At 42.8% G+C, this 25,638-nt stretch overlaps 1 protein-coding gene across 1 annotated transcript in view; it reads left to right on the top strand.

Moving 5' to 3' along the window:
* The window catches only part of LOC126473975 (uncharacterized), a 593,366-nt gene that overhangs the window by 465,466 nt on the left and 102,262 nt on the right, over positions 1–25,638 (top strand). The window contains exon 4 of the mRNA XM_050101364.1: positions 10,472–10,645. Coding sequence (XP_049957321.1) covers positions 10,472–10,645 — 174 coding nt within the window. The remainder of the gene's footprint in view (positions 1–10,471; positions 10,646–25,638) is intronic.

Below are 25,638 nucleotides of genomic sequence, written 5' to 3'. Positions count from 1 at the left end.
CAATTGTCCTGGGTCGGTGCGTCATTCTCTTTGGCATGGGCGCTTAGCTGTCAATTCGAACGTTTATCGGGGATTGGTGGTCTTACCTCCACCTCTTCTATCTGTATTCCCTTTTCTTGTTCAGCTTGTTGATAGTGGTTTCTTTGTTGATAATTTGTCGGTCTATTGGTTCTCCAGTACCCGTTCCGGTTGTCGTTATTCCCTCTGTAATAGTTTTGCCGTTCCTGGGTGAATTATAGTTATTGCCATATTCTCTTCTAAATCCATGACCGGTTCATTGTTGAAATCTATTGTCGTTCCTTGGTGCGAAGTTATCACATGGTTCGTAATTATTGTTTCATCGTACTGTGTCTTGTGGATTCCACTGCTTTTTGCTCTCGTTATCACGTGTGCTTCGTCTTTTTCTTGTGTCATCTTCCGAAAATATGAACTCTAGTTCCCTTAGAATACCTTTAAATGCTTCGACGTCATTGCCTCCGCGACCTACTAATGATTGCTGGTATTTCAATGGTGGCTTCATCGCGCATAATTTAATTAACTGTCCGTCACTGTATGGTACATCTAAGCATTGATTTTTCTTTGCCATTAATTCGAAAAATTTCACGGGACTCTTCTCTCCTGAATTTTCAAAATACGGGTTCTGTTATAATTGGTACTTCACTCTGTTCTGTGCTTCGCTGGACCAATATCGTGAGAGAAACTTCTCTCTGAAATCTTCGTACGATCGGCATGTCGCTGCAACATTCTGCATGGTTTCTGCGACTGTTCCTGACATGTGTGCACATATAAAGTCTAATTTGTGTGCTAGCGTCCAGTGTTCTGGTAATCCTACTCGGAATTTGTAGTGTTGGCAGAAGCGCCAACACTGTGTTGCTAGACGAGGCCGAAATGCACGCGTTTAATTACACGCTGACTGGCGTGAGATCTGGAACAGGTCAGAGAAATAAGACTAGCAAAACAGGAGGTAACTGGTAGAATACTTAACTTTAATCCACAATTGTAGAACATCTCTCGTTACGGTACATGCTTCATAATATTAATTATCAATTGAATACGGCGCCTTGCTAGGTCGTAGCAAATGTAGCTGAAGGCTATGCTAACTATCGTCTCGGCAAATGAGAGCGTATTTGTCAGTGAATCATTGCTATGAACGTCGGCTGTACAACTGGGGCGAGTGCCAGTACGTCTCTCTAGACCTGCCGTGTGGTGGCGCTCGGTCTGCTATCACTGACAGTGGCGACACGCGGGTCCGGCGTATACTAATGGACCGCGGCCGATTTAAAGGCTACCACCTAGCAAGTGTGGTGTCTGGCGGTGACACCACAGAATTGATCAATAAAAGTTCGTAGATGTAATGAGTTTCCTTCTCGAAAGTGTTGAAATTTTCTGACTGTGAGGAAATGATCGTTGTCGTACTTCGTCATAGTTCCATATGAAATTCGCGATTCTTCACCACTGTTGTTTCTGATCATTTCTGCCGTCGTTCTTTCCGGTTGTGGCAGATCCATTGAATATTGTCCACTATAAAAAAAATGGTTCAAATGGCTCTGAGCACTATGCGACTCAACTGCTGAGGTCATCAGTCGCCTAGAACTTAGAACTAATTAAACCTAACTAACCTAAGGACATCACACACATCCATGCCCGAGGCAGAATTCGAACCTGCGACCGTAGCGGTCACGCGGTTCCAGACTGAAGCGCCTTTAACCGCACGGCCACACCGGCCGGCTGTCCACTATAACTTTCGCCTACCCTTGCGTAGTATCGTTGGAGTGGTACGCAATAATTTTCTTCCATCAGTTGTCAACGTGTAGCTGAATGCATTGCACTGTACTCTTCGCGACCGGGCTTTCTATTGTCAGGTATTGGTTCGGTATCTTGTCTGGCTAACCTTGCTGCTTCATTGCACGATCCAAAGTGTCTTGAAACATACATTTGTGGTTCCGCATGTGTCTGTGATGACGTTTGTTCATCAAGAATTTCGAAACGTGTTTGTTGCAGTGCAGGCTGCCTGATTTCACGTATGTTACTTTCCGCCTGTGATTGGAATCGCAAATGCGTAATATCTTCGTTAATTGCTTGTTTTTCCGGTGCTGTTACAGATACGGATGTGGTTGCAGACTCTGTGCTTGTTCGATCTTGTTCACTACGCTCTTCAATGGTTTGCAACAACTCTGTTCGCAATTTCTGAAATTGTCGCTTCGTTTGTGCTTCTATTTTGACTATGCGGTTATCATATCTTTACAACGCTGCTTTTGTGATACGTTTGTGTAACAAACTGTTTTCATCGACTTCACGCACTGTGCTGGCCGGAGTGGCCTTGCGGTTATAGGCGCTACAGTCTGGAACCACGTGACCGCTACGGTCGCAGGTTCGAATCCTGCCTCGGGCATGGATGTGTGTGATGTCCTTACATTAGTTAGGTTTAAGTAGTTCTAAGTTCTAGGGGACTGATGACCACAGTAGTTAAGTCCCATAGTGTTCAGAGCCATTTGAACCATTTCTCACGCGCTGCACCTGCTGCTTGTCTAGTAATTTCGTTTATCTATTTCTCTAGTTTCTTGACTTCTCCCTGGGTATTGTTACGTAACGTTTTGATCTCGTCCTGAATGTCATTAAGCAATGTTTGTACGTCCGCTTGTACCTTGTCAATGTCTGTTCCCAATTGATTATGACCTGTTACTAATTTTCCTATCACTTCTCGAGATTCTTTTGCCTCGTCTTCAACATGACTTAGCTGTAACTGAATTTATTTGTTTTGTTCTTTAATCGCTCGCATTTGCCTCGTGGTTCCTGCATTCTGAATTTGGTTTGCCATGTCTTTATTTTACCTTGTCATGGTTTCCGTAATTTGTTGTAATAATTATGCCAGATTGGTGGGTCCTATTGCGTTTTCTTCCGACGTCCAACGCTCTGTGTTTTCGCCCAAGTGTTGGTTCGCAACCGATTGCATTGAACTGTGCTGTGACACGTTTCTGCTCGTATTCCTTGTACTCTGTGGTGAGGGAGCTCTGATTACTTGTACTATGGGTTCTACGTATTCAAGACGCAAGTCAGAATCCTCATCGACTGTCTCTCTACTTTCCTGTTCCTTTGTCGTATGCTGACTTACGTTTTCTATGCCTTGACGTACATTATCCTCGTTATGGTGCGTTATTTGTCCTATTTCTCGAGATACTGCATCGTCTGTTGTACTGTCCTCTACTCTCTGTCCATTTTCATGCTGGGTCTCTACCTCAATTCGGTCAAGGTCTCGATTTGCCATTGCTAATCTTTCCGAATCCCTTATTTTCTGTTTTAAAAGCAATTCACGCGCCCTACTTCGAGTCAACATGCGCTCATACGATCTCACGCGTTTCATAAACTTTTTGCACACACGACTTGACACTTATTATACCCAAGACTGACAATCCATTCACTTACTTGTTTGGTCAGAACCAATTTGTCAACGATGTATCCGCCACCTGTGCGCTTGCATTGCAGAGAAAACTTCATTCTAACAATTTTTAAAATTCATAACTTAATTATGCTATTGTCTCTGCTAGAATGTCGCACTTTTTATTGAATACTTTATTACTATCTATCGCTGCAGCTACTGTTTTCAACTATTTATGCCTTTCAAAACAAAAAATTTTTATTACGAAAATTTTAACAGGATTTTTTTCTGACCTAATTAACCATGTGGTCGACCTTCAATCATGGTATTTTACCAACCTGGCAGGGTCGCCATTCTCTAACAATCTGCGTGGTGTCTGTTTGTTCTATATCGTGTCTCCCTACCACTTCCGCACAATGACGCTCTGAGCATATTTTTTAGGGAATTGGCTAGTTTGAACCTGGGACCTGCTGCTGGTAAGGAGACGCCAGACCACACATGACATGTAGAGTTCAGAAGAGTTCAGTGAGACTAGAGATGATATAACCAAATACTTAATGAGTTCAGCGTCAGCTCCACTGCACTCCCTGTAAAAGAATCTTAATACTAACTAAATTTAGTGGCAAGGGTTGAAGGCTTTCCTATTATTAGTTAGCTGGTAAAATAACGTCGAAAAAGCAGTTAAGTTTACCATTGGAAATTTTATTCTACTCACAAAACATTGTTTATAAATTGTACTATTGATAAATGGAAATGTTTTAATACAGGATGGTAAAAAGCAACTGCGTTCAACAAAAATGTGAACGAATATTCTCTGAATGGGTTTCCAAGTTCTACAATGGATCGAAGCATGACCTATGCCATATTACATCTATAATCTAGGTTTAAATTAAGTTTCACAAAGGAGAAATCTATCCAAATGGTGTACAGTGACCCTCAGTTATCTTTAATTACTTATCTAACTTGTCGTAAATTACAGTGGCTGATGTGGCTTCTCAATAACTATATAACAGAAAAATCATCGCGTTTCAGATTTTTACTTCAAGTGGCAAATGTGAACACCATGAGCTTTAATTGACGATCGACACCAGCATTACGCAAAAAGGGGGTGTAACAGATGAGACTTCTGCAGTTCTGAGTGAAGCTTAATGCGCTGTTATGCGGCATCGCGTGCGTTCATTACCTTGTCGGTGTTCGTCAGGGGGCGGCAGGCAGCACAGTTCCGCTCACCTCGCCGTCTCGGAAGCAACTCTCTCAACTTCTCCTTACTACAATTTACCGAAGTTGGTTAAAAAAACTATCTGGCTGTGTTTTCATCTCATTAATCAGGGTCTCAATGTTAACCTTAACCTCCACCTACAAAAATTCTGTCTATCCAATGAGAAACATTATACTTTTCGTGGTGAGGCAATGTTTTTAAAGTTTGCAACGTAACAGAGACGCGAAAAAGTCTCACACTAAAACTTGCGGCTGGGGTGGCCCTTTTAGTGATATTGTAAGATCTATACTGTTCTTCTGAAGGGCTCTAGCTTTTAACATGGGCTTGGGGGCGGTCCTAGCGGCTAGCTGGCGACGTGGGTGTCCGTCCCTTATCGTAGGGCCTTCTAACTTAACACGGTTCTGCTCTCGGCTTCTGTTCTCGTTTCTCCCCTCGGAACTGCGTCTGTCTCACGGTAGGAAGGTATGACATGCATTTAGGCATTCTTGCGTTAAGTCTGTGGTATTCCATTTGCTCACTCGTTACTCGTATTACTTTGGTTAATTTAATGTCACGATTTATTCGGAGCTATGTGACATACTACTGGATTTGCTCATCATGTCAGGGTCTTCATGGAAGGTGTTGAATTTGCCTGACACCTTACACTGATGTGGAGAGTTCAAAGCGGTTTGATTTTCGTTGGACGGTTTCACCGAACGGTGTCTAAATACCTGTTTGTAGTGGTAGACTTCCTATAAACTCTTTGGCATTTACACTATGTGATCAAAAGTATCCGGACACCCCCGAAACCATACGATTTCATATTAGGTGCCTTGTGCTGCCACCTACTGCCAGGTACTACACGTCAGCGACCTCAGTATTCCTTAGACATCCTCAGAGACCAGAATGGGGCTCTCCGCGGAACTCGCGGACTTCGAACGTGGTCAGGTGATTGAGTGTCACTTGTGTCATACGTCTGTACGCGAGATTTCCACACTCCTAATAATCCATAGGTACTCTGTTTCCAACGTGATAGTGAAGTGCAAACGTGAAGGGAAACGTACAGCACAAAAGCGTACAGGCCGATCTCCTCTGTTGTCTGACAGAAACCGCCGACAGATGTTTAATAGGCAGACATCAATCCAGACCATCACACAGGAATTCCAAACTGCATCAGGATACGCTGCAAGTACTATGACAGGCAGGAATTGAGAAAACTTGGATTTCACGGTCGAGCGGCTGCTTATAAGCCACACATCACCCCGGCATATGCCAAACGACGCCTCGCTTGGTGTAAGGAGCGTAAACATTGGACGACTGAACGGTGGGAAAACGTTGTGTGGAGTCACGAATCACATTACATAATCTGGCGATCCTATGGTAGGGTGTAAGTATGGCGAAAGCCCGGTGAACGTCATCTGCCAGCGTGTGTAGCGCCACCAGTAAGATTCGGAGGCGGTGGTTTTATGGTGTGGTCGTGTTTTTCATGAAGGGGACTTGCACCACTGGATTTTTTTTGTTTGGGTGGCATTATCAGAGCACGGGCCTACTTTGATGTTTATAGCACTTCATGCTTCCCACTGTTTAAGAGCAATTCTGTCAACACGATCGAGCACCTGTTCATAACGCATGGCCACTGGCGGAGTGGTTAGACGACAATAACATTCCTATAATGAACTGGCCTGCACAGAGTCCTGACGTGAAGCCTACAGAACAGCTTTGGGATGTTTTGGAACGCCGACTTCGTGCCAGGCCTCACCGACCGACATCGATACCTCTCCTTAGTGTAGCACTCCATGAAGAATGGGCTTACATTCCCCTAGAAACCTTCCAGCACCTGACTGAACGTATGTCTGCGAGAGTGGATGCTGTCATCAAGGCTGAGGATGGGCCAACACCATACTGAATTCCATCATTGCTGATGGAGGGCACCACGGACTTGTAAGCATTTTCAACCAGGTGCCCGGATACTTTCGATCAGATAGTCTATATGTTTTCATTGAACGTGAGAACAATGACGTTGGGCTGCCGCATCTGCCAATGGCGCAGGTGTTTATAATTCAACCAGGTGCAGCGACTAACACAGATGTCACTTTATCAAACCCCATGGCAGCAGCTAAGATTAATATTTTGCAGGTGCTCCATATCTGACATCCAGCGAACACAGTGTAATTGTCATCGAAGGAGAAAGGGGCGTGAGACGCCCTTTTAAACCTGCAGGACAGGACAGGTAGTTTAAGTTGTGGAAAGGGGCCAACATAAGCGGCTGACAGTTACACTCGAACATACAACTTTATTTATTTGACCTAACACTATAAAAGCCAAGAATTTTTTTAAAAAAAGAAACTCGAAATTAATTTTTGGAACTTAATAACGGTCTGAATACACCATACAACCTCATGCCTTAAGGGCAAGACCACTTTAATTTAAAGTCAGCTGAAATCCAATAACTTGAGACTCAAATCAAAATCAGGAACTAAAAAGGCAGAAGGGCTTATTTTAAATCAGTTCTTTCAATTAAGATTCAAACCAAAATTAAATTTTTAAAAGGCAAAAGGCCTCATCTTAAAAAGTTCTTTAATTAGGCTGAAGGCCCAAACAATCTGACACCTTAAGAGCAAGACAACCTTAATTAGAAGCAGCTAGAAGCCATACAAATACAAACAAGAACAACAAATAAGAAAAGGCAGTACACCCAACGGCACTCAGAAGTTTCTGAGGGTACTCCTGGAATTAAAACACTAACGCTCGCTTAGGTGAGACAGGCAGTCAGCCCAGCCATTTTCGATCCGACGACAACTCAACCGACAGACAGTAAACGGACCCACTGACAAGATAACTTCCACTCCACCTGACCAGCCCACAACAGGGAGTTCAATGTAACAACGCAGAAAGTATTGGTGCCCACAACCCATTAAACATTGAGTTGTCAAACTACACACCGTTCTGGACAGTGACAACACGATGAGGAAAATACGCTGCCTGAATTTATGTCAACGTCCAGGACAGGTAACCAGAAAGTTAACGGCCATAAGGCAGCTCGCGGGAATGTCCCACCAGCCAACAACGAAATCCAAACGACACAATGTGAACAGTCGTGGCTTGGTGGTAGATTAAGTCAAAACTCAACTTTTGTGTCCAGGATCGGTGAGCCACAGACCTCGTAGCAATGGGAACAGCACCACACACTCCGACCGCACATAGACAACGCCAGCGGTCCTGGCCAAACTTCACGCCGTGGAGGTTTCCTCGCTGCTCCACGCCAACCGACCAACTGGTCGCACACCACCCAGCCGAAAACTATAAGCGCCAGGACAAAGATAGAAGGTGCGAATATCGATACACACCGATGCTGCCACTCGTGGAGAGAGAGGATAACAGCATAACTGCGATAAGTGCAGAAGACTAAACACAGAATAGCAACCAAGGTTTAATCGAAGACATAACATGAGCCAGCCACGGCTCATGGCGATAATAGAGGGACACTAGCTAAACTTGCCTATATGCAGCATTTACAACGGTATCACTTCCGGAATGTGCAGCCTGAGGTACACAGCTACTAAACGAACTCTTGCAAGGACCACAGAACATTCATATCCCTGATAAAGTCGTAGAAAGTCACACAACAATCTCTTGGAGCCCAGTTCCGGAGATTTCTCTCTGCATCTTACATGAATGCCCCCAAATATATTGACTGTAGTTTTGAGTACAGAACCTGAGGCGAATATCAAGATGAAGAAGAAAAGTTTATCAACGTGCTTCATGGCAATCAGAGTGCACTGCTAGCCTCCATAAATATAGGGAAATGAAGATATGCTACGAAACGTTGCTACAGGAAACTGGAAGAATACAGTGGGAGAAGTCTCTACGAAGGCAACTGCAGTTCGACATATTGGGGAAGTGGAGGAGACCATATAGGTTACTGACTGAAAAGATTATGGAATCTACTGTCATATCTAGAATTCGTGAAGATTGTAGCTCAATGACGGCTGGATGGAGGAAATTAGCAGAAGATCTGCTAACCGCCCTCCTTCCTGATGATAACACTAACACAGATACTGAAATACACGCACAGCTCTCTCTCTCTCTCTCTCTCTCTCTCTCTCTCTCTCTCCGTGTGTGTGTGTCTCTCTAGTCGTCGGTAGTCACCAGACCTCGAGTTACTCTGAGGGAACCAATAACATATCTGGTAATATAAGCTGAAATTATTCACTTTGTAACTTGACCTAATTCCTTTTATTTGGTGCTATATATATTTTTAATTGATATTTTTTCAATTTTTTATTTTATTTTTATATTAATATTACAAATGGTTACTGTTAACATTATATGTCACTATATTCAAATATATCATTTTATGTGTCACCAAGATTATTGAATATGTACGACATGTATAGAGATTCCAGATGACAGGTCCAAAAATTGTGGAAAAATTAAATTGAAAGAAAAAGTGAAATGCCGACGGTAAGCGCTTCGTGTCCTGTGTCCAGTTTTCATTCGCTCAAGCTATGTGCTGTTACAAACGCATTTTACTCATGACCTCGAAGCCTGCATTTAGTGCTACTCGATTCTGTCTTAGGTTCGTTTTCCCGAAAGCGTTAATTGTACGTTGACAGTGATACACCTCTGTGTGGATAGCTCTACTGATGAAGAATTGGTCGGTATGCTCCTCGTTTGTGGTTTCACTGAATGCAATGGTAGAGCAACACAACGCAGGTTTGCTGAAGCGTTCCTGCACCGACGGCAGCTACATCGCACAGCACTGTTTGATCCGAGTGTCTGCCTGCTGGAGTGGCCGAGCGGTTCTAGGCACTTCAGTCTAGAACCGCGCGACCGCTAAGGTCGCAGGATCGAATCCTTCCTCGGACATGGACGTGTGTGATGTCCTTAGATTAATTAGGTTTAAGTAGTTCTAAGTTCTAGGGTACTGATGACCTCCGCTATTAATACCATAGTGCTCAGAGCCATTTGAACCATTTTTTTTTATCTGAGTGTCGTTACGTTACCCTGTGTTGTGTTACGTACGTTTCGGGTATTGTATATTACGTGTCGTAACAATTGTAAAGTTATTTTCAGAGAAATAAGGGTGACGGCGGTTAGAAGCCGATTAAATCATAATTTTAAGTACGCTATTACTCCATGACTGATCAACTGAAGTGCTGTTGCTGCACATCACAATTGCAACTGGCTATTGCAGTCTATGCGCGATAGATATGTTGATCCAGAACCTACTTTTTTTTTTCTAAAGAGACATGGCCGCGTATATCTGAGTAGGTGATTTCACAGACCAGTCGTTTCCTAAATTCTGTTTAGTTATATAGGGGATCTCTGTAGATGTGGAAGTCAGAGAGTGCTGCTTGTGCGATTTGCAGGATCGATGTCTTACCTTCCTGACAGCTTTTAGACCAACACAGTGCATGCAGGAGAACGCAAGATTACAGACCGGCGACGGGTGTGTGACAGGATTGTGAGTTACTTTCAACGATAGGTAGTATCTGTTGAGCCAACCTTTATCATAAAGCAAGAAAATTTTAACATAGGTCTCTATAATGGACTAATTGCAACAGCTAGTCGTAGCAATGACATCTAGCACTAGTAACTGAATTGGTCAGTCGATTTTCTACCGTTACTTTGCATGGCTTCAGTCTGTACTTCACGAGCAGATGTATCTCACATACGAGTCTGAGGTGCTGTATAACATACTCCTTTCCCTGGTCGCTCGTAACTCGTCTAGTTCGTTCTCGGTCAAATATGATGCTCCATCTGCCATAATGTTCGAACAATGAATAAAAGCTTCATGCGATGATAGCAGCTTGCATACATAATGAGTGTAGTTTTGAGTGCAGGACGTGGCGATGAAGTCGGAAAACTGACTGTATTCATTGTGTGTGTGGCAGACGCGTCGCCGCCGACGATAGTGGTGCGCGCGTTGGCAGAGGCGGCGTCGCTGCAGCCGTGGGGCGGCGTCTCCGTGCGGCCCGGCGCCGGGCTGCGCCTCGACTGCGTCTTCCCACGAGACCGGGGCCGGCCCGGCTGGACGTGGACTTCCAGCCCGAGGCAGTACCTCACAGGTACGTGCCGCCCTACACACACGCCACAGCGCGATGGAAATCGTCTCATCCGATTCCTCTGCTCGCGGCACGAAGGTGTTCCCGTGATGAAGTAACTTCGTCACTTGTGTTCCATAACGTTCAGTCTTAAGCCCATTACCCGAATAATTAAGCTCCATTACCAGAATTGCCGCACAAAAATAAACATCAGTAAAGTGGAGGAAGGGACTATAATTACAAAAGCAGTTGGACAAGGATGTCACCTGTCTCCTTATTTACCTGATGTGTTCGTTGAGGGCCGGCCGTTGTGGCCGAGCGGTTTTAGGTGCTACAGGCTGGAACCGCGCGACCGCTACGGTCGCAGGTTAGAATCCTGCCTTGGGGTTGGGTGTGTGTGATGTCCTTAGGTTAGTTAGGTTTAAGTAGTTCTAAGATCTAGGAGACTGATGACCTCAGAAGTTAAGACCCATAGTGCTCAGAGACATTTGAACCATTTTCTTCATTGAGGAAGCTATTGAAATCGTGAAATGAAGGAACGAAAGCCATTACCGAAAGCATGCATTGTATTAGATCTGGTAATGACAACCTTACAGTTGCAGCATCCCATCACGAAATGAATAGAATGCTACAAACCCTATCACACAATGTTAAACTATGGAAATTAAAAGTTATCGAACGGAAAACGATTGTAATGACAGTAAGAAAAACTGTGGAAGAAATAAAAACCAGTATAAAAATTCACGAGTTGCGTGACAATCTCAGTAAGGTGCTCAAGAGATTCACGAATTATTTATTTTGTTATAAATCCAGTCGTGGACGACAGATGTTTATTGATCATGTTATTAATTTCGGTCAGTGATAACCATCTTACAACATAAACATAAGCATTCAGAGTTAGCTTAGCGTACAATATTTCCAAATTACACAAAATACAGCATCAGAAATCACTGTAAGCAGGCACGCAAATCCTGTCATATTTGCTCTTAGTGATTTCTGATTCTGTATTTTGTATAGTTTGGAAACACTGAACGTCAAGCTACCCTAGCATGCTTATTTTTACGTCTGAAGACGTTCGTCGTTGACCGCAATTAATAACCTGAGTAATAAACTTCTGTATTCCGTGACTCGATGTATAATAAAACAAATACATAAAATGATGACGTCAGAACTGCTGAGACGAAAAAAATTTGTTGTCAAGGTATCATAATCAGAGGAAAGCAGGTGGTTAGTGGAAGTGAAGAAGAGGATTGGATTGGCAATACAGGCATTTATGTCAAACGAGAAACGTTTTAACCACCAAAGATATGAATATAGATGTCAGAAAATTCTTTCCAAAGTAAACTGTATGAATTCCACTGCTTTATGAAAGTGAATATTGGATGCTGCGTAAATTGGAAACAGATTGACTTGAAGCTGCTGAAATGTCAGTATGGTGGAAAACGACAAGAACGAGCTGGACAGAAGGAAAAAGAACCTGTTGAATCTTAATGGATGTTAATGAAGAGAGATGGTTATTAAAGGAAATGGACAGGAGAAAAATGTAATTTATTTGACATGTCGTGAGACATAAGACCTTCTTGATGACCATTCTTGAAGGGAAAGTGCTGGGAAAGATAGCAAGGGGACTGCCCTGGAGCCGGCCGCGGTGGTCTCGCGGTTAAGGCGCTCAGTCCGGAACCGCGTGACTGCTACGGTCGCAGGTTCGAATCCTGCCTCGGGCATGGATGTGTGTGATGTCCTTAGGTTAGTTAGGTTTAAGTAGTTCTAAGTTCTAGGGGACTGATGACCACAGAAGTTAAGTCTCATAGTGCTCAGAGCCATTTGAACCATTTTTTGACTGCCCTGGAAGAACTGTTTAGAGGATGTAGAGAAAATTGTAAAAAGGAAGGATAGAAGATGAGGGTTTAATGTCCCGTCAATATCGTGATCTTTACAAGCGGAGCACAACCTCAGATGGTTTCAAGGAAGGGGGAGAAAATCGGTAGTGCCCTTGCAGAGAAACAGTCCTCGCATTTGCCCCGATGTGCCCAGGATGTGCTGGCTTCGGTTACACAGCTTGAAGCTGCAGTGGATGGGCATCACTGTTGCGGGCCGGCCATGTGGATGCAACGGAAGTCCAGCAGGACCCACGAGTCTACCGATCAATCTGCACCAGTAGTCAGCCCAGTTACTGCTTTCATTGCGGTTGACCCCACACTCATGGTCGAGTGGGAGGTAGCATCGGAGAGTGGCAGGTTGTGAAAGACTTCCCTGGGAAGGGGGCAAACATAAGGCCTCCCTGGTTAGTATGTGCAGCAGGTTCCAGGTGCTGTCAATGGCTGAATCTCTCTCTCAGCCAGCTGCAGTCGCCTGTCATGTTTCAGAGAAAATCTCTCAGACTACAAGGACTGGGCAGTCACAGAGGGTGGGATTATTGGTAGTTCGGAGCTCTTATGTTAGGCACATTATGAGGTTGCTAAGAGACATAGCTACCAAGGAGGGCAAGAAATCCAGTATGGACTCCATGCGCGTGCCAGGTGGAGTCATTCCAGACGTGGAATGGGTCCTTGCAATTGCTATGAAGAGTAGGACCGGAAGAGATGGTCTCCGGTTTCGATCGGCTATCAGAAGTGGTGAAGTCTGCCAATCTTAGTTGCGAAATGAAAGCAGAGCTCATTGTTTGCAGCGTAACCGACAGGACCGATTGCTGACCTCTGGTACAGAGCCGAGTGGAGGGTCTCAATTAGACGCCCAGACGGTTCTGCGACCGTGTAGGCCGCAGAATCTTCGTCATGCGCGATGGGGTGGTGGTGTTGCGCAGGAGGCGGCTACACAAGTAGCGGGTTCTGAGTGGCGTGGACTGGGCAGCTATTTACGTTTGAGGGTGTTGGGAAAAAACAAAAAGTCTTCAGTCTGAAAGTGTGCAAATTGAACACAAGAAGACTGCAGATTATAAACGATCGATATAACCATTCTCAGTTGTCGTAGTTGTTTTCCGAAAGTAGCAGAGCTCCAACCGTTAACAGAAAGTACTGATACTCATGTCGTTATGAACAAAGAAAGCCGACTAAAGCCGGAGATAATTTCAGCCGAAATTTTTGCGAAGAACCTAACACTGTTCATAAAGAGTAAGCTAAATAGAAATAGCGGTGGCATGTTTCTTGCTATTAGAAGTAGTTTATCTGCAGTGAAACTGAAATAGATGGTTCCTGTTCGTTAATATGGGAAGAGGTCATACTTGGCAACCGGAATAACATAATCACTGGATCGTTTTACTGATATTCCAACTCAGATGGTAAAACTGCTGAAAGAATCAAAAAAATTTTGAGTCTAATTTGAAACACGTACTCGACTCATGCAATTGTAACTGGCGGTGAGTTCAATTTACCCTCAATACGTCGGCCAAAATACTTATTCAAATCAGGAGTTACACATAAAAGATCATCCGAAATTTTGCTTAACACATTCTCTAAAAATTATTTCTGGTATTTAGTTTATAAACTCACTCTAATATTAAACGGTTGTGGAAACACACCTTTACCTCTTAGTAACAAATAATCCTGAGCTAACGACGAGCATCTAAACGGATAGAGGGATTAATGAATACAGGGCTGTCGTAGCAAGACTGAATACCGTAACTCCCAAATCCATCAAAACTAAATCTAAACAATATAATTCAAAGAAGCAGATAAAAATTCGCATGAGACCTTTCTGAGAGACAGTCACCATTGCTTCCAAATTAAAATGTAGACCAGATGAGGCTTGAATTCAAAGAAATAGCATCGACAGCAACTGAGAAATTTATACCAAATAAATTAACAAACGACGGAGCTGATGCCACTTGGTGTAAAGAACAGGTCAGAAGTCTGTTGCATAAAAAACCATGCCAAATTTAATCGGACAACAGAACCGCGAGATTGGTGATCTTTTTCAAAAGCTCGGAATTTAGAGCGGACTTCAATTCGAGATGCTTATATACAGTTTCCGTAACGAAACCCGGCAGAAAATGCAAATTGATTCAGGTCGTACGTAAAGTACGCTAGAGGCAAGACACAATCAATGCTTTCTCTGTGCGATAGCAATGGAAATACAGTCTGTGACAGTTTTGCTAACGCAGGGCTGCTAAACTCAGCCTTCTTTGGAGTGGTGAAGTAACTTAAGGTGACCCGGAACGTCCTATACCTCCAATGTTAAATGTAAGCAACATTTTCTTATGCACCAGAATGATGAAACCTTTACAGTATAATATTACATATATTTAATACCAAGCACCATATGGATTTTAATTTATTGGTGTTTTTTGGGAAGATATTAATTATTTTCTTACTGAAAATAATTGACACATTTTTTGGCATAGTGTCTTTGAAATAAAATCTATTGTCAATTATGTATCACAAAAAGGCTATGATACAGGGTGTATACTGGCACTGTTTACATTCCCTGAAAACTTTAAGTCTTTATCTCTAGTAGTTTAGCAGAAAATGTTCCTTATATGGCAAAAAAGTGAACTTGTGGAAAACAAGTTTCAAAGTTTCACTAACATTTTAGTGGAGTCCAGCACCATAAGAAGGGTTTTCACTGTCACTAGACATCTCCCCATCTAGGCTTCTTTTCACACCTTTCATTCTTTGTCTGGCTTGCCTCACACTACTTTTCTTTCCTTTCAGCATCCCGTTTCCTCTCATTCTCTATCGACATCATTGCACTCATTATGTACTTCTGCAGCACCTTGCACTTTATAATGTTACCTTTGTTGTTAGTAGCAATCGCATCATGTACTCCAAAATGAAGAGTATGGATTTCCACAAACACATTTTTTGGGATTCTGGTCAAAATTACATTATTCACACTCTCATTTTGATTTTGTGTACGTCCATGGAGACATTTTTTTCAAAAGTTCAGTTGCAGAAAGATCTCTGAAAATTGGTTTTATAGCCTTCATGACAGTTTCTGGTAGTCTGTGATGATGCTTGTATACACGTTAAGATCGCTGATATTTGTTGTACTTGCACCAGGAATTGGGTCCCTGTGGGCACAGTCCATGTAGTGGTTCCTCGTCAGTCGATAAGGTGTGGTAGTAAAGTGCCATTACAGCCTTTTCCACTCCATCAACACTGTGAGTATTTTGTCTTATTGCTAGTCCATAGTCTCTCTGCAATCTGTTGATTACCTCGTCTGTCAATCATTTAGCTCCGCCCAAAGGTTTTCCATCACTGAGTACTTGGCCTTTCATTGCGGTCTTCAGTCGACCCAGCCTTGTCCCCATACGTTTCTGAACGTGACCTATGCCTCCTGTTTAGTAATGGTAACATCATTTCCGTAACGTTTCAGCTCAGATACAGCAGCAAAAGATTTCGAATCACCATCACCCAGGAACTGTAGGTATCTGACCTTGTACCACAGAAGAGAGCGACTGAAAATGTCTTTCACACTGGAAACTTCCATGGCCCCACTAGACCCACTGTAATTTCTTCGACAGTTTTCTGCATGCTCATCCTTCACTCTTTTAGGACACCTACAGTGCTTGGATTTAATTACAATATCTGTAACTTTTGTAGTATCAGCACTTGTTGCCGTTATTACCCCATTATGTGAGGTGTGCCCGCGCTTCTGCCACATACCATCTAGTGCGACAGCCAGGTCCCGAGGATTCTGAACATTCGGAATTCTTCATTCACCGCCACAGCTTTCTCCACTGCTTCTTTTATGGATTCTTGGGCAATATCTCCAACACAGGATCCAACAACCGAGTAATATTTTGAGAATTTCGTTGGTGGTGGTGGTAGATTCATTACACCACAAAACATTTGACCAGCAGAGTATCCCTTACCGATTGGCCTTAGAGCATAAACACATCTAATATTTACACCATAGTACTTGCTCCCCCCCCCCCCCCCCCACCCATGAACCATGGACCTTGCCGTTATTGGGAAGACTTGCGTGCCTCAGTTATACAGATGGCCGTACCACAGGTGCAGCCACAACGGAGGGGTATCTGTTAAGAGGCCAGACAAACGTGTAGTTCCTGAAGAGGGGCAGCAGCCTTTTCAGTAGTTGCAGGAGCAACAGTCTGGATGATTGACTGATCTGGTCTTGTAACACTAACCAAACAGCCTTGCTGCGCTGGTGCTGCGAACGGCTGAAAGCAAGGGGAAACTACAGCCGTAATTTTTCCCGAGGGCATGCAGCTTTATTGTATGGTTAAATGATGATGGCGTCCTCTTGGGTGAAATATTCCGGGGGTAAAGTAGTCCCCCATTCGGATTCCGGGCGGGGACTACTCAAGAGGACGTTGTTATCAGGAGAAAGAAAACTGCGTTCTACGGATCGGAGCCGGGAATGTCAGATCCCTTAATCGGTCAGGTAGGTCAGAAAATTTAAAAAGGGAAATGGACAGGTTAAAGTTAGATATATTGGGAATAAGTGAAGATCGGTGGCAGGAGGAACAAGACTTTTGGTCAGGTGAATACAGGGTTATAAATAAAAAATCAAATAGGGGTAATGCAGGAGTAGGTTAAATAATGAATAAAAAAATAGGAGTGCTGGTAAGGTACAACAAACAGCATAGTGAACGCATTATTGTGGCCAAGATAGACACGAAGCCCACGCCTACTACAGTAGTACAAGTATATATGCCAACTACCTCTGCAGATGATGAAATGTGTGATGAGATAAAAGAAATTATTCATGTAGTGAAGGGAGACGAAAATTTAGTAGTCATGGGTGACTGGAATTCTAGAGTAGGAAAAGGGAGAGAAGGAAACATAGTACGTAAATATGGATAGAGGGTAATAAATGAAAGAGGAAGCTGTCTGGTAGAATTTTGCACAGAGCACAACTTAAACATGCCTAACACTTGGTTCAAGAATCATGAAAGAAGGTTGTATACATGGAAGAAGCCTGGAGATACTAGAAGATATCAGATAGATTATATAATGGTAAGACCGAGATTTAGGAACCAGGTTTTAAGGGGCTCCGGAACGCCCTATACTTGCAATGTTAAAATAACGCTTATAAATTACATCTTTCCTCACAAAGTATTTGAGGTAGGAAGTTGAACTTTTTACAGATTATTTATTGGAATATGGGCTACAACTTAACACAGGGATTTTACAAAATTTTAGTTCAGTTATTAAAGATGATTTTTTTCAATTGTAATGAAAATTCACAATATTTTTTTGCAAGTTTTTATTTATATATTCAAAAATATACAGTTTTTTGGAAAAAGGCTGTGTTAAATTATGCAGAAGGTACTGTGTAACATTTACTGAAAGTTTGAAACAAATATGTTTGGAAGATCCTTAGAAAACATGTAATTAGTATGAGAAAATAAAAGTTTTGGGAATCGAGCGACAAAGATTGGATTAACTTTTTAGTGCATTCCAGGTCCGTAGGATGCATTATCTTCATCCTCTGCAAACTCTTCCTCCAGCTTCCTCTTGTTCCTCCTCCTGTTTACTCTTGCTTGTATTTCTAGACTCTTTACAGCCCTGTCTGCAGCCCGAAGGCGTTCCTTGTCTAAAGCAAGCATCGCTCGTTGTTGTGTCCGTAGATTTTGCTACCATTTTCTTCAGTTGCAGTTACTGCAACACTGTTCCAAAAGGTGGTCATGTATGAACACTTATCACATTTCAGTTGTATTTCACCAGCAAGTCCTACGTGCTTTATTATGGAGAGTTCCAGACCAACTTCACTACAATGAATACATCTCACACAGTTTGAAAAAATTCCTTTGAGAACCGACATATCAAATATTTCATTCACATCCGATTCGCCCATAAAACATTCATAGTTTTCACTCATTGAACCAAGCTTCTTCTGTGAAGTATTTTCTTTCCCACTTTGACTGCTATGGGCAGGTGTACTTGAGAGGTTAGGTTCACTCACTTGGTTATCGTCTTTATTGTTTACAGTAATAACGCATACCTTTGGCTTTCCAACATTTCCCCTTTTCTTAAAAGCCTTCAGAGGATTTCTAATAACTTTACTTTTGCTCATTATTATACTTCAACAAAACAGAGACTCAAGAAACAGAATTAATTAGGAATATTTTCGAGATAACGACAGAGTAAATAAACATGAAACAATCGACAATCACACCAGCGATATATATTGAACCATCACAGGTTAGCCACAACACATACTTTATCTCACATCACTAAAATGTACCTGATGAACACGGACGTTAATAATAACACCATTTGACAGCAGTTTAACAGCGCCACAGCGGGTCACGCCCATGTAGAACACATTTCAAAAAAAATTTAAAAATAGTTGTAGTCGTTGGAATTGAATAAATTATATATCTATTAAAAGGTAATAGTCTGCAGATTCAGAAAACGCAAAAAAGTATAAATTGAACTTTTCATGATTTTAAGCCTTTCCGGAACACCTTAAATTGAAAGACGTTTCCAGGGGCAGATGTGGACTCTGACCACAATCTATTGGTTATGAACTGTAGATTAAAACTGAAGAAACTGCAAAAAGGTGGGAATTTAAGGAGATGGGACCTGGATAAACTGACCAAACCAGAGGTTGTAGCCGGACGCGGTGCTCTAGCGGTTCTAGGCGCTCAGTCCGGAACCGCGCGACTGCTACGGTCGCAGGTTCGAATCCTGCCTCGGGCATGGATGTGTGTGATGTCCTTAGGTTCGTTAGGTTTAAGTAGTTTTAAGTTCTAGGGGACTGATGATCACAGATGTTAAGTCCCATAGTGCTCAGAGCCATTTGAACCAGAGGTTGTACAGAGTTTCAGGGAGAGCATAAGGGAACATTTGACAGGAATGGGGAAAAGAACTACAGTAGAAGAAGAATGGGTAGCTCTGAGGGATGAAGTAGTGAAGGCAGCAGAGGATCAAGTAGGTAAAAAGACGAGGGCTAGTAGAAATCCGTGGGTAACAGAAGAAATATTGAATTTAACTGATGAAAGGAGGAAATATAAAAATGCTGTAAGTGAAGCGGGCAAAAAGGAATAAAAACACCTCAAAAATGAGATCGACAGCAAGTGCAAAAAGGCTAAGCAGGGATGGCTAGAGTACAGATGTAAGGATGTAGAGGCTTATCTCACTAAGGATAAGATATACTGCCTACAGGAAAATTAAAGAGACCTTTGGAGAAAAGAGAACCACTTGTATGAATATCAAGAGCTCAGATGGAAACCCAGTTCTAAGCAAAGAAGGGAAAACGGAAAGATGAAAGGAGTATACAGGGTGGTCCCGAATTCATGGTACAAACTTTAATGGTAGGTACAGGACATTGTAACAAGGATTTATTGTATAGGAATGTATAGTCGCAGGTGACGCGGTGAGGCGTAAACAGGGGAAAGAGAAATGGAGTGATCGGTTGGTGTCACTGCCGGTAGAGGGCAGTAGATGAACATGATGTATCGCAGTAGGGACAAGCGCCATTCACAATTGTGCTGCCGTAGACGATGGGTGACTTTACGTATGCAGAAAAAGCAGACATGCATTACATGTACGGCCGTGCAAATGGTAACGCCAGAGCTGCGTTACGAATGTATCGCGCGGAGTATCCTAATCGACGAATGCCGGATCATAGAATTTTTCAACGGTTACATCGTCAACTTTGTGAAACAGGTACGTTCGACGTCAACAGACATGACGCTGGTCGATTAAGAGCTGTACGCACTCCAACACTGGAAGAACGCATCTTGAACATAGTGGCTGATAGACCCGAGTCAAGCACAAGAACTGTTGCGCGTGACGTACATGTGAGTCATCAGACTGTATGCAGAGTGTTAAATGAAAATCGCTTACACCCCTTCCATTTTCAAAAAGTACAAGCATTGAATCCGGCAGATTATCCTCTTCGCGTGAACTTCTGCCAGTGGTTGTTGCAGCAATGTGCGTTGCAGCCGGATTTCGTAGGTCATGTGCTATTTACAGATGAAGCGACATTTTCACGCGAGGGTGTCTTTAATGCGCACAATTCCCATGTGTGGGCAACAGATAATCCACATGCAACGCGTCCACATGCGTATCAACAACGTTTCGGTATTAATGTGTGGGCTGGTATTGTGAACGACTTTTTGATTGGGCCATACTTACTACCCACGCGACTCTGTGGCGAAAGCTATCTTATTTTTCTGCAAGAAGTGTTACCAGAACTGCTGCAAGATGTTCCGCTCGCCATTCGTAACCGCATGTGGTTTCAGCACGATGGAGCGCCAGCACACTTCAGCACTGCTGTACGGAATTACCTGAATGCCACGTTTGGTGCTAGATGGATTGGGCGTGGTGGACCAGTCCCTTGGCCACCCCGATCTCCTGATTTCTCTTGCCTCGATTACTTTTTATGGGGACATCTTAAGAGTCTTGTTTATGAGACTCCAGTTGACTCAGATGAGGATCTCGTTGCTCGCATATCTGTAGCTGCTGCAGGTGTGCGTGAAATACCAGGCATCTTTGAACGTGTACGCCAATCGCTGCACCGACGCTGTCAAGCATGTATCGCTCATGGTGGACGCAATTTTGAACACTTACTGTAAACATGACACTTGTCAACAACGATTTCAATAAAATCTTTCGTTTTCCTTTCGGCCGTTATTTCCCCTGTTTACGCCTCACCGCGTCACCTGGGACTATACATTCCTATACAATATATCCTTGTTACAATGTCCTGCACCTACCATTAAAGTTTGTACCATGAATTCGGGACCACCCTGTATAGAGGGTCTATACAAGGGCAATGTACTTGAGAACAATATTATGGTAATGGAAGAGGATGAAGATGAAATGGGAGATACGAAGTTGCGTGAAGAGTTTGACAGAGCACTGAAAGACCTGAGTCAAAACAAGACCCCGGGAGTAGACAACATTCCATTAGAGCTACTGACGGCCTTGGGAGAGCCAGTCCTTACAAAACTCTACCATCTGGTGAGTAAGATGTGTGAGACAGGCGAAATACCCTCAGATTTCAAGAAGAATATAATAATTCCAATCCCAAAGAAAGCAAAATAATAACGCGAATTCTTTACAGACGAATCGAAAAACTGGTAAAAACCAACCTCGGGGAAGATCAGTTTGGATTCCGTAGAAATGTGGGAACACGTGAGGCAATACTGACCCTACGACTTATATTAGAAGAAAGATTAAGGAAAGGCAGACCTACATTTCTAGCATTTGTAGACTTAAAGAAAGCTTTTGACAATATTGACTGGAATACTCTCTTTCAAATTCTGAAGCTGGCAGGGGTTAAATACAGGGAGCGAAAGGCTATTTACAATTTGTACAGAAACCAGATGACAGTTATAAGAGTCGAGGGGCATGAAATGGAAGCAGTGGTTGGGAAGGGTGTGAGACAGGGTTGTAGCCTCTCCCCGATGTTATTCAATCTGTATATTGAGCAAGCAGTAAAGGAAACAAAAGGAAATTACGGAGTAGGTATTAAAGTCCATGGAGAAGAAATAAAAACTTATAGGTTCGCCGATGACATTGTAATTCTGTCAGAGACAGCAAAGGAGTTGGAAGAGCAGTTGAACGGAATGGACAGTTCTTGAAAGGAGGATGTAAGATGAACACCACCAAATCAAAACGAGGATAATGGAATGTAGTCCAATTAAGTCGGGTGATGCTGAGGGAATCAGATTAGGAAATGAGACACTTAAAGTAGTAAAGGGGTTTTGCTATTTGGGGAGCAAAATAACTTATTATGGTCGAAGTAGAGAGGATATAAAATGTAGACTAGCAATGATAAGAAAAGCGTTTCTGAAGAAGAGAAATTTGTTAACATCGAGTATAGATTTAAGTGTCAGGAAGTCGTTTCTGAAAGTATTTGTATGGAGTGTAGCCATGTATGGAAGTGAAACATGGACGATAAATAGTTTGGACAAGAAGAGAATAGAAGCTTTCGAAATGTGGTGCAACAGAATAATGCTGAAGATTAGATGGGTAGATCACATAACTAATGAGGAGGTATTGAACAGAATTGGGGAGAAGAGGAGTTCGTGTCACAAGTTGACAAGAGGAAGGGACCGGCTGGTAGGACATGTTCTGAGGCATGAAGGGATCACAAATTTAGCATTTGAGGGGAGCGTGGAAGGTAAAAATCGTAGAGGTAGACCAAGAGATGAATACACTCAGCAGATTCAGAAGGATGTAGGTTGCAGTATGTACTGGGAGACGAAGAAGCTTGCACAGGATAGAGTAGCATGGAGAGCGGCGTCAAACCAGTCTCAGGACTGAGGACCACAACAACAACAACAACAGTACTTGCTTTTCTCACAACCAGTTTCACCTTGGCCTATTTCGACATATTCTGAGTTCCAAAATGAAACACTGTAATGACAACTAGTACAATGGAGACAGATATCTGCTGCAAGTCGTATGTGTCGCTTGATATTTACTGACATACTCAATTTGCAACATTCCTTACACAGTACTGAACTCTCAATCAATTTTGAGAGCAATGAAATGTTAATTATTTCGTTCACATTATCCTCACTACACTTCTCCAATAAACTGCAGTATTTTTCAGTTGATCCATGCAACTTCTTGCTTGTGCTAGAGACAGGAGTAGATTTCACTTCATGAATAACCTCACTATTTTCAGAATCATTTCCCAAGGTCGGAGAAATTGTCTCAGTTCCACTAGTGTAACTCGGAGGAGGCTTCTTCCTCTTGTAAACTCTGTTACTAAATCGAGGCATATTTGATAAGTTCCAGTTACGCAACAGAAATAGAACACAAATCGTGCAATAACCACCAAATGCTCAATGTAAACAACAGTATCCAAAGACTACAATACGCAGACAAAACAACTGCCTATCAAATCGTGTTGCCAACATAATATAAAGTCTTTGAAAAGACCAGAAGTTTTGAAAAACAATGTTTTCAATGAACATGTATCCATGGAAATTCAATGTCGCGACATGCCCTCTACAGCACATTATTGAAAATAATATTCTCATTACTTGGAGTTGAGCTACAGGTAAGATTAATATGTCATTTTAAAGAGGAAGATCTGTAGTATTTTATTTCACAATAAACTGAAAACCCAAAATTTCATCTTTTTTGGATTCCGGGTTCCCTTAAGCCCTTAAAGTGAGGAAGTCATCCGGTCCAGACTCTGTACCAATTAGGTTTCATTCAGAGTATGCTGATGCAATAGCTCCATACTTGGAACTATAACATACAACCGTTCGCCTGACGAATTATTCATTTTGGAGAATATATTGTGTTAATGAAAACAGGACTGTCGTATCGAGAAGAGAAAAGAACGGTGTATTGACATACACTGAACACGGATTTAGAAAACATCGTTCTCGTTAAACACAAGTAGGTCTTTACTCACACGAAGTGTTGAGTCCTATTGACAAGGGGTTTCAAATTTATTCCGCATTTATAGATTTTCCGAATGCTTTTGACACTGTACCACGGGGACTGATGACCATAGACGTTAAGTCCCATAGTGCTCAGAGCCATTTGAACCATTTGAACACTGTACCACACATGCGGCTTGTTGTGAAATTGCGTACTTACTGAATATCGTCTCAGGTATACTACTGGATTCGTCATTTCCTGTCAGAGAGATCACAGTTCGTAGTAATTGACGGAAAGTCATCGAGTAAAACAGAAGTGATTTCTAGAGTTCCCCAAGGTAGCGTCATAGGGCCTCTGCTGTTCCTTATCTACATAAACGATTTAGGAGACTATCTGAGCAGCCGTCTTACGTTGTTTGCAGATTATGCTGTCGTTTATCGTCTAGTAAATTCGTTAGAAGGTCAAAACAAACTGCAAAACAACTTAGAAAAGATATCTGTGTCGTGCGAAAATTGGCAATTGACCGTAAATATCGAAAAGTGTGATGTCATTCACATGAATGTTAAAAAGAATCCGTTAAACTTCTATTACACGATAAATAATCAAAAAAGGCTGTACTTTCATCTGTTCGTTTTTGTCGCTCGCTTTTCATGCCACAATGTAAGTTTACCCTGTGGGGCTGTTGTAAATAATGATTGAGAATGAATGGAAAATTTAGTTTACTAACAACATTTATTTTCTCAAACATAGACAAACATAAATTATGCTAAACAAGTTATTGATTGAATACCGTAAACAACTAACAGTTGGTTTAAGAGCACAATGGGCAAGGATCCTGGGTGGCAGACGTGAGTCAAGTACTCTGGCCCTAAAAATGAGGATACCGCAATCTGAATTGAGCAGACTTTGGTTGATTAAATCTACTGTGGTATCGCTACATGGATGCAACTGAGAGCAAGTGGCGATTGATATCTGTACGCCCTGACAATGTCAGACTGGCAGTACGTTACCCTGTTGGCTTCGTGCGCCGATGTAACTTGCAGCTGGCGAAATGGGTGCGGCGGAGTTGAGACGTGAGGCGGCACCTGTGAAGCGATCGCAGCCACGAAAGAAATGCAAAAATCTCACGGTCTAGTGATCAGGCAGACGGATCGCTACTTACTCTCTACCAGAGCCCTGAAATCACAGTAGATTTCAGTGTGTGACATACCCGTTCGCTGGTCGTACCACGGACCAATTTGGCTCACTTACACAACTGAGCGCACAAGGATACGAAGCATCAAGACTAGTAAACCAAAAATGAAAATGACAAACGAGTAGTCCGAGACGTTTGAAGTCACACTGTTGGTACAGTAAGAACTTCCCCACAGGCTAGTCCGCCCCGGTAGCTGAGCGGTCAGCGCGACAGACTGTCAATCCAAAGGGCCCGAGTTCGATTCCCCGCTGGGTCGGAGATTTTCTCCGCTCAGGGACTGGGTGTTGTGTTGTCCTAATCATCATCATTTCATCCCCATCGACGCGCAGGTCGCCGAAGTGGCATCAAATCGAAAGACCTGCACCAGGCGAACGGTCTACCCGACGGGAGGCCCTAGCCACACGACATTTCATTTCATACCACAGGCTCTCCAGTCTAACTACTTGCAACTGAAGTCAGTCGCAGGACAGGTCCCGAGCAACAACCACACATGCTATATCTGCGGTCAGAATTCCTCTACCAGACCAAGGTCATCCAAGTGTCTCGCACCTCTTCAGAAA

This window comes from Schistocerca serialis, chromosome 1, assembly GCF_023864345.2.
Source record: "Schistocerca serialis cubense isolate TAMUIC-IGC-003099 chromosome 1, iqSchSeri2.2, whole genome shotgun sequence".
Classification (NCBI taxonomy): Eukaryota; Metazoa; Arthropoda; class Insecta; order Orthoptera; family Acrididae; genus Schistocerca; species Schistocerca serialis.
Note: the sequence above shows the minus strand (reverse complement) of the source record. Positions and strands in the feature narration are given on the sequence as shown.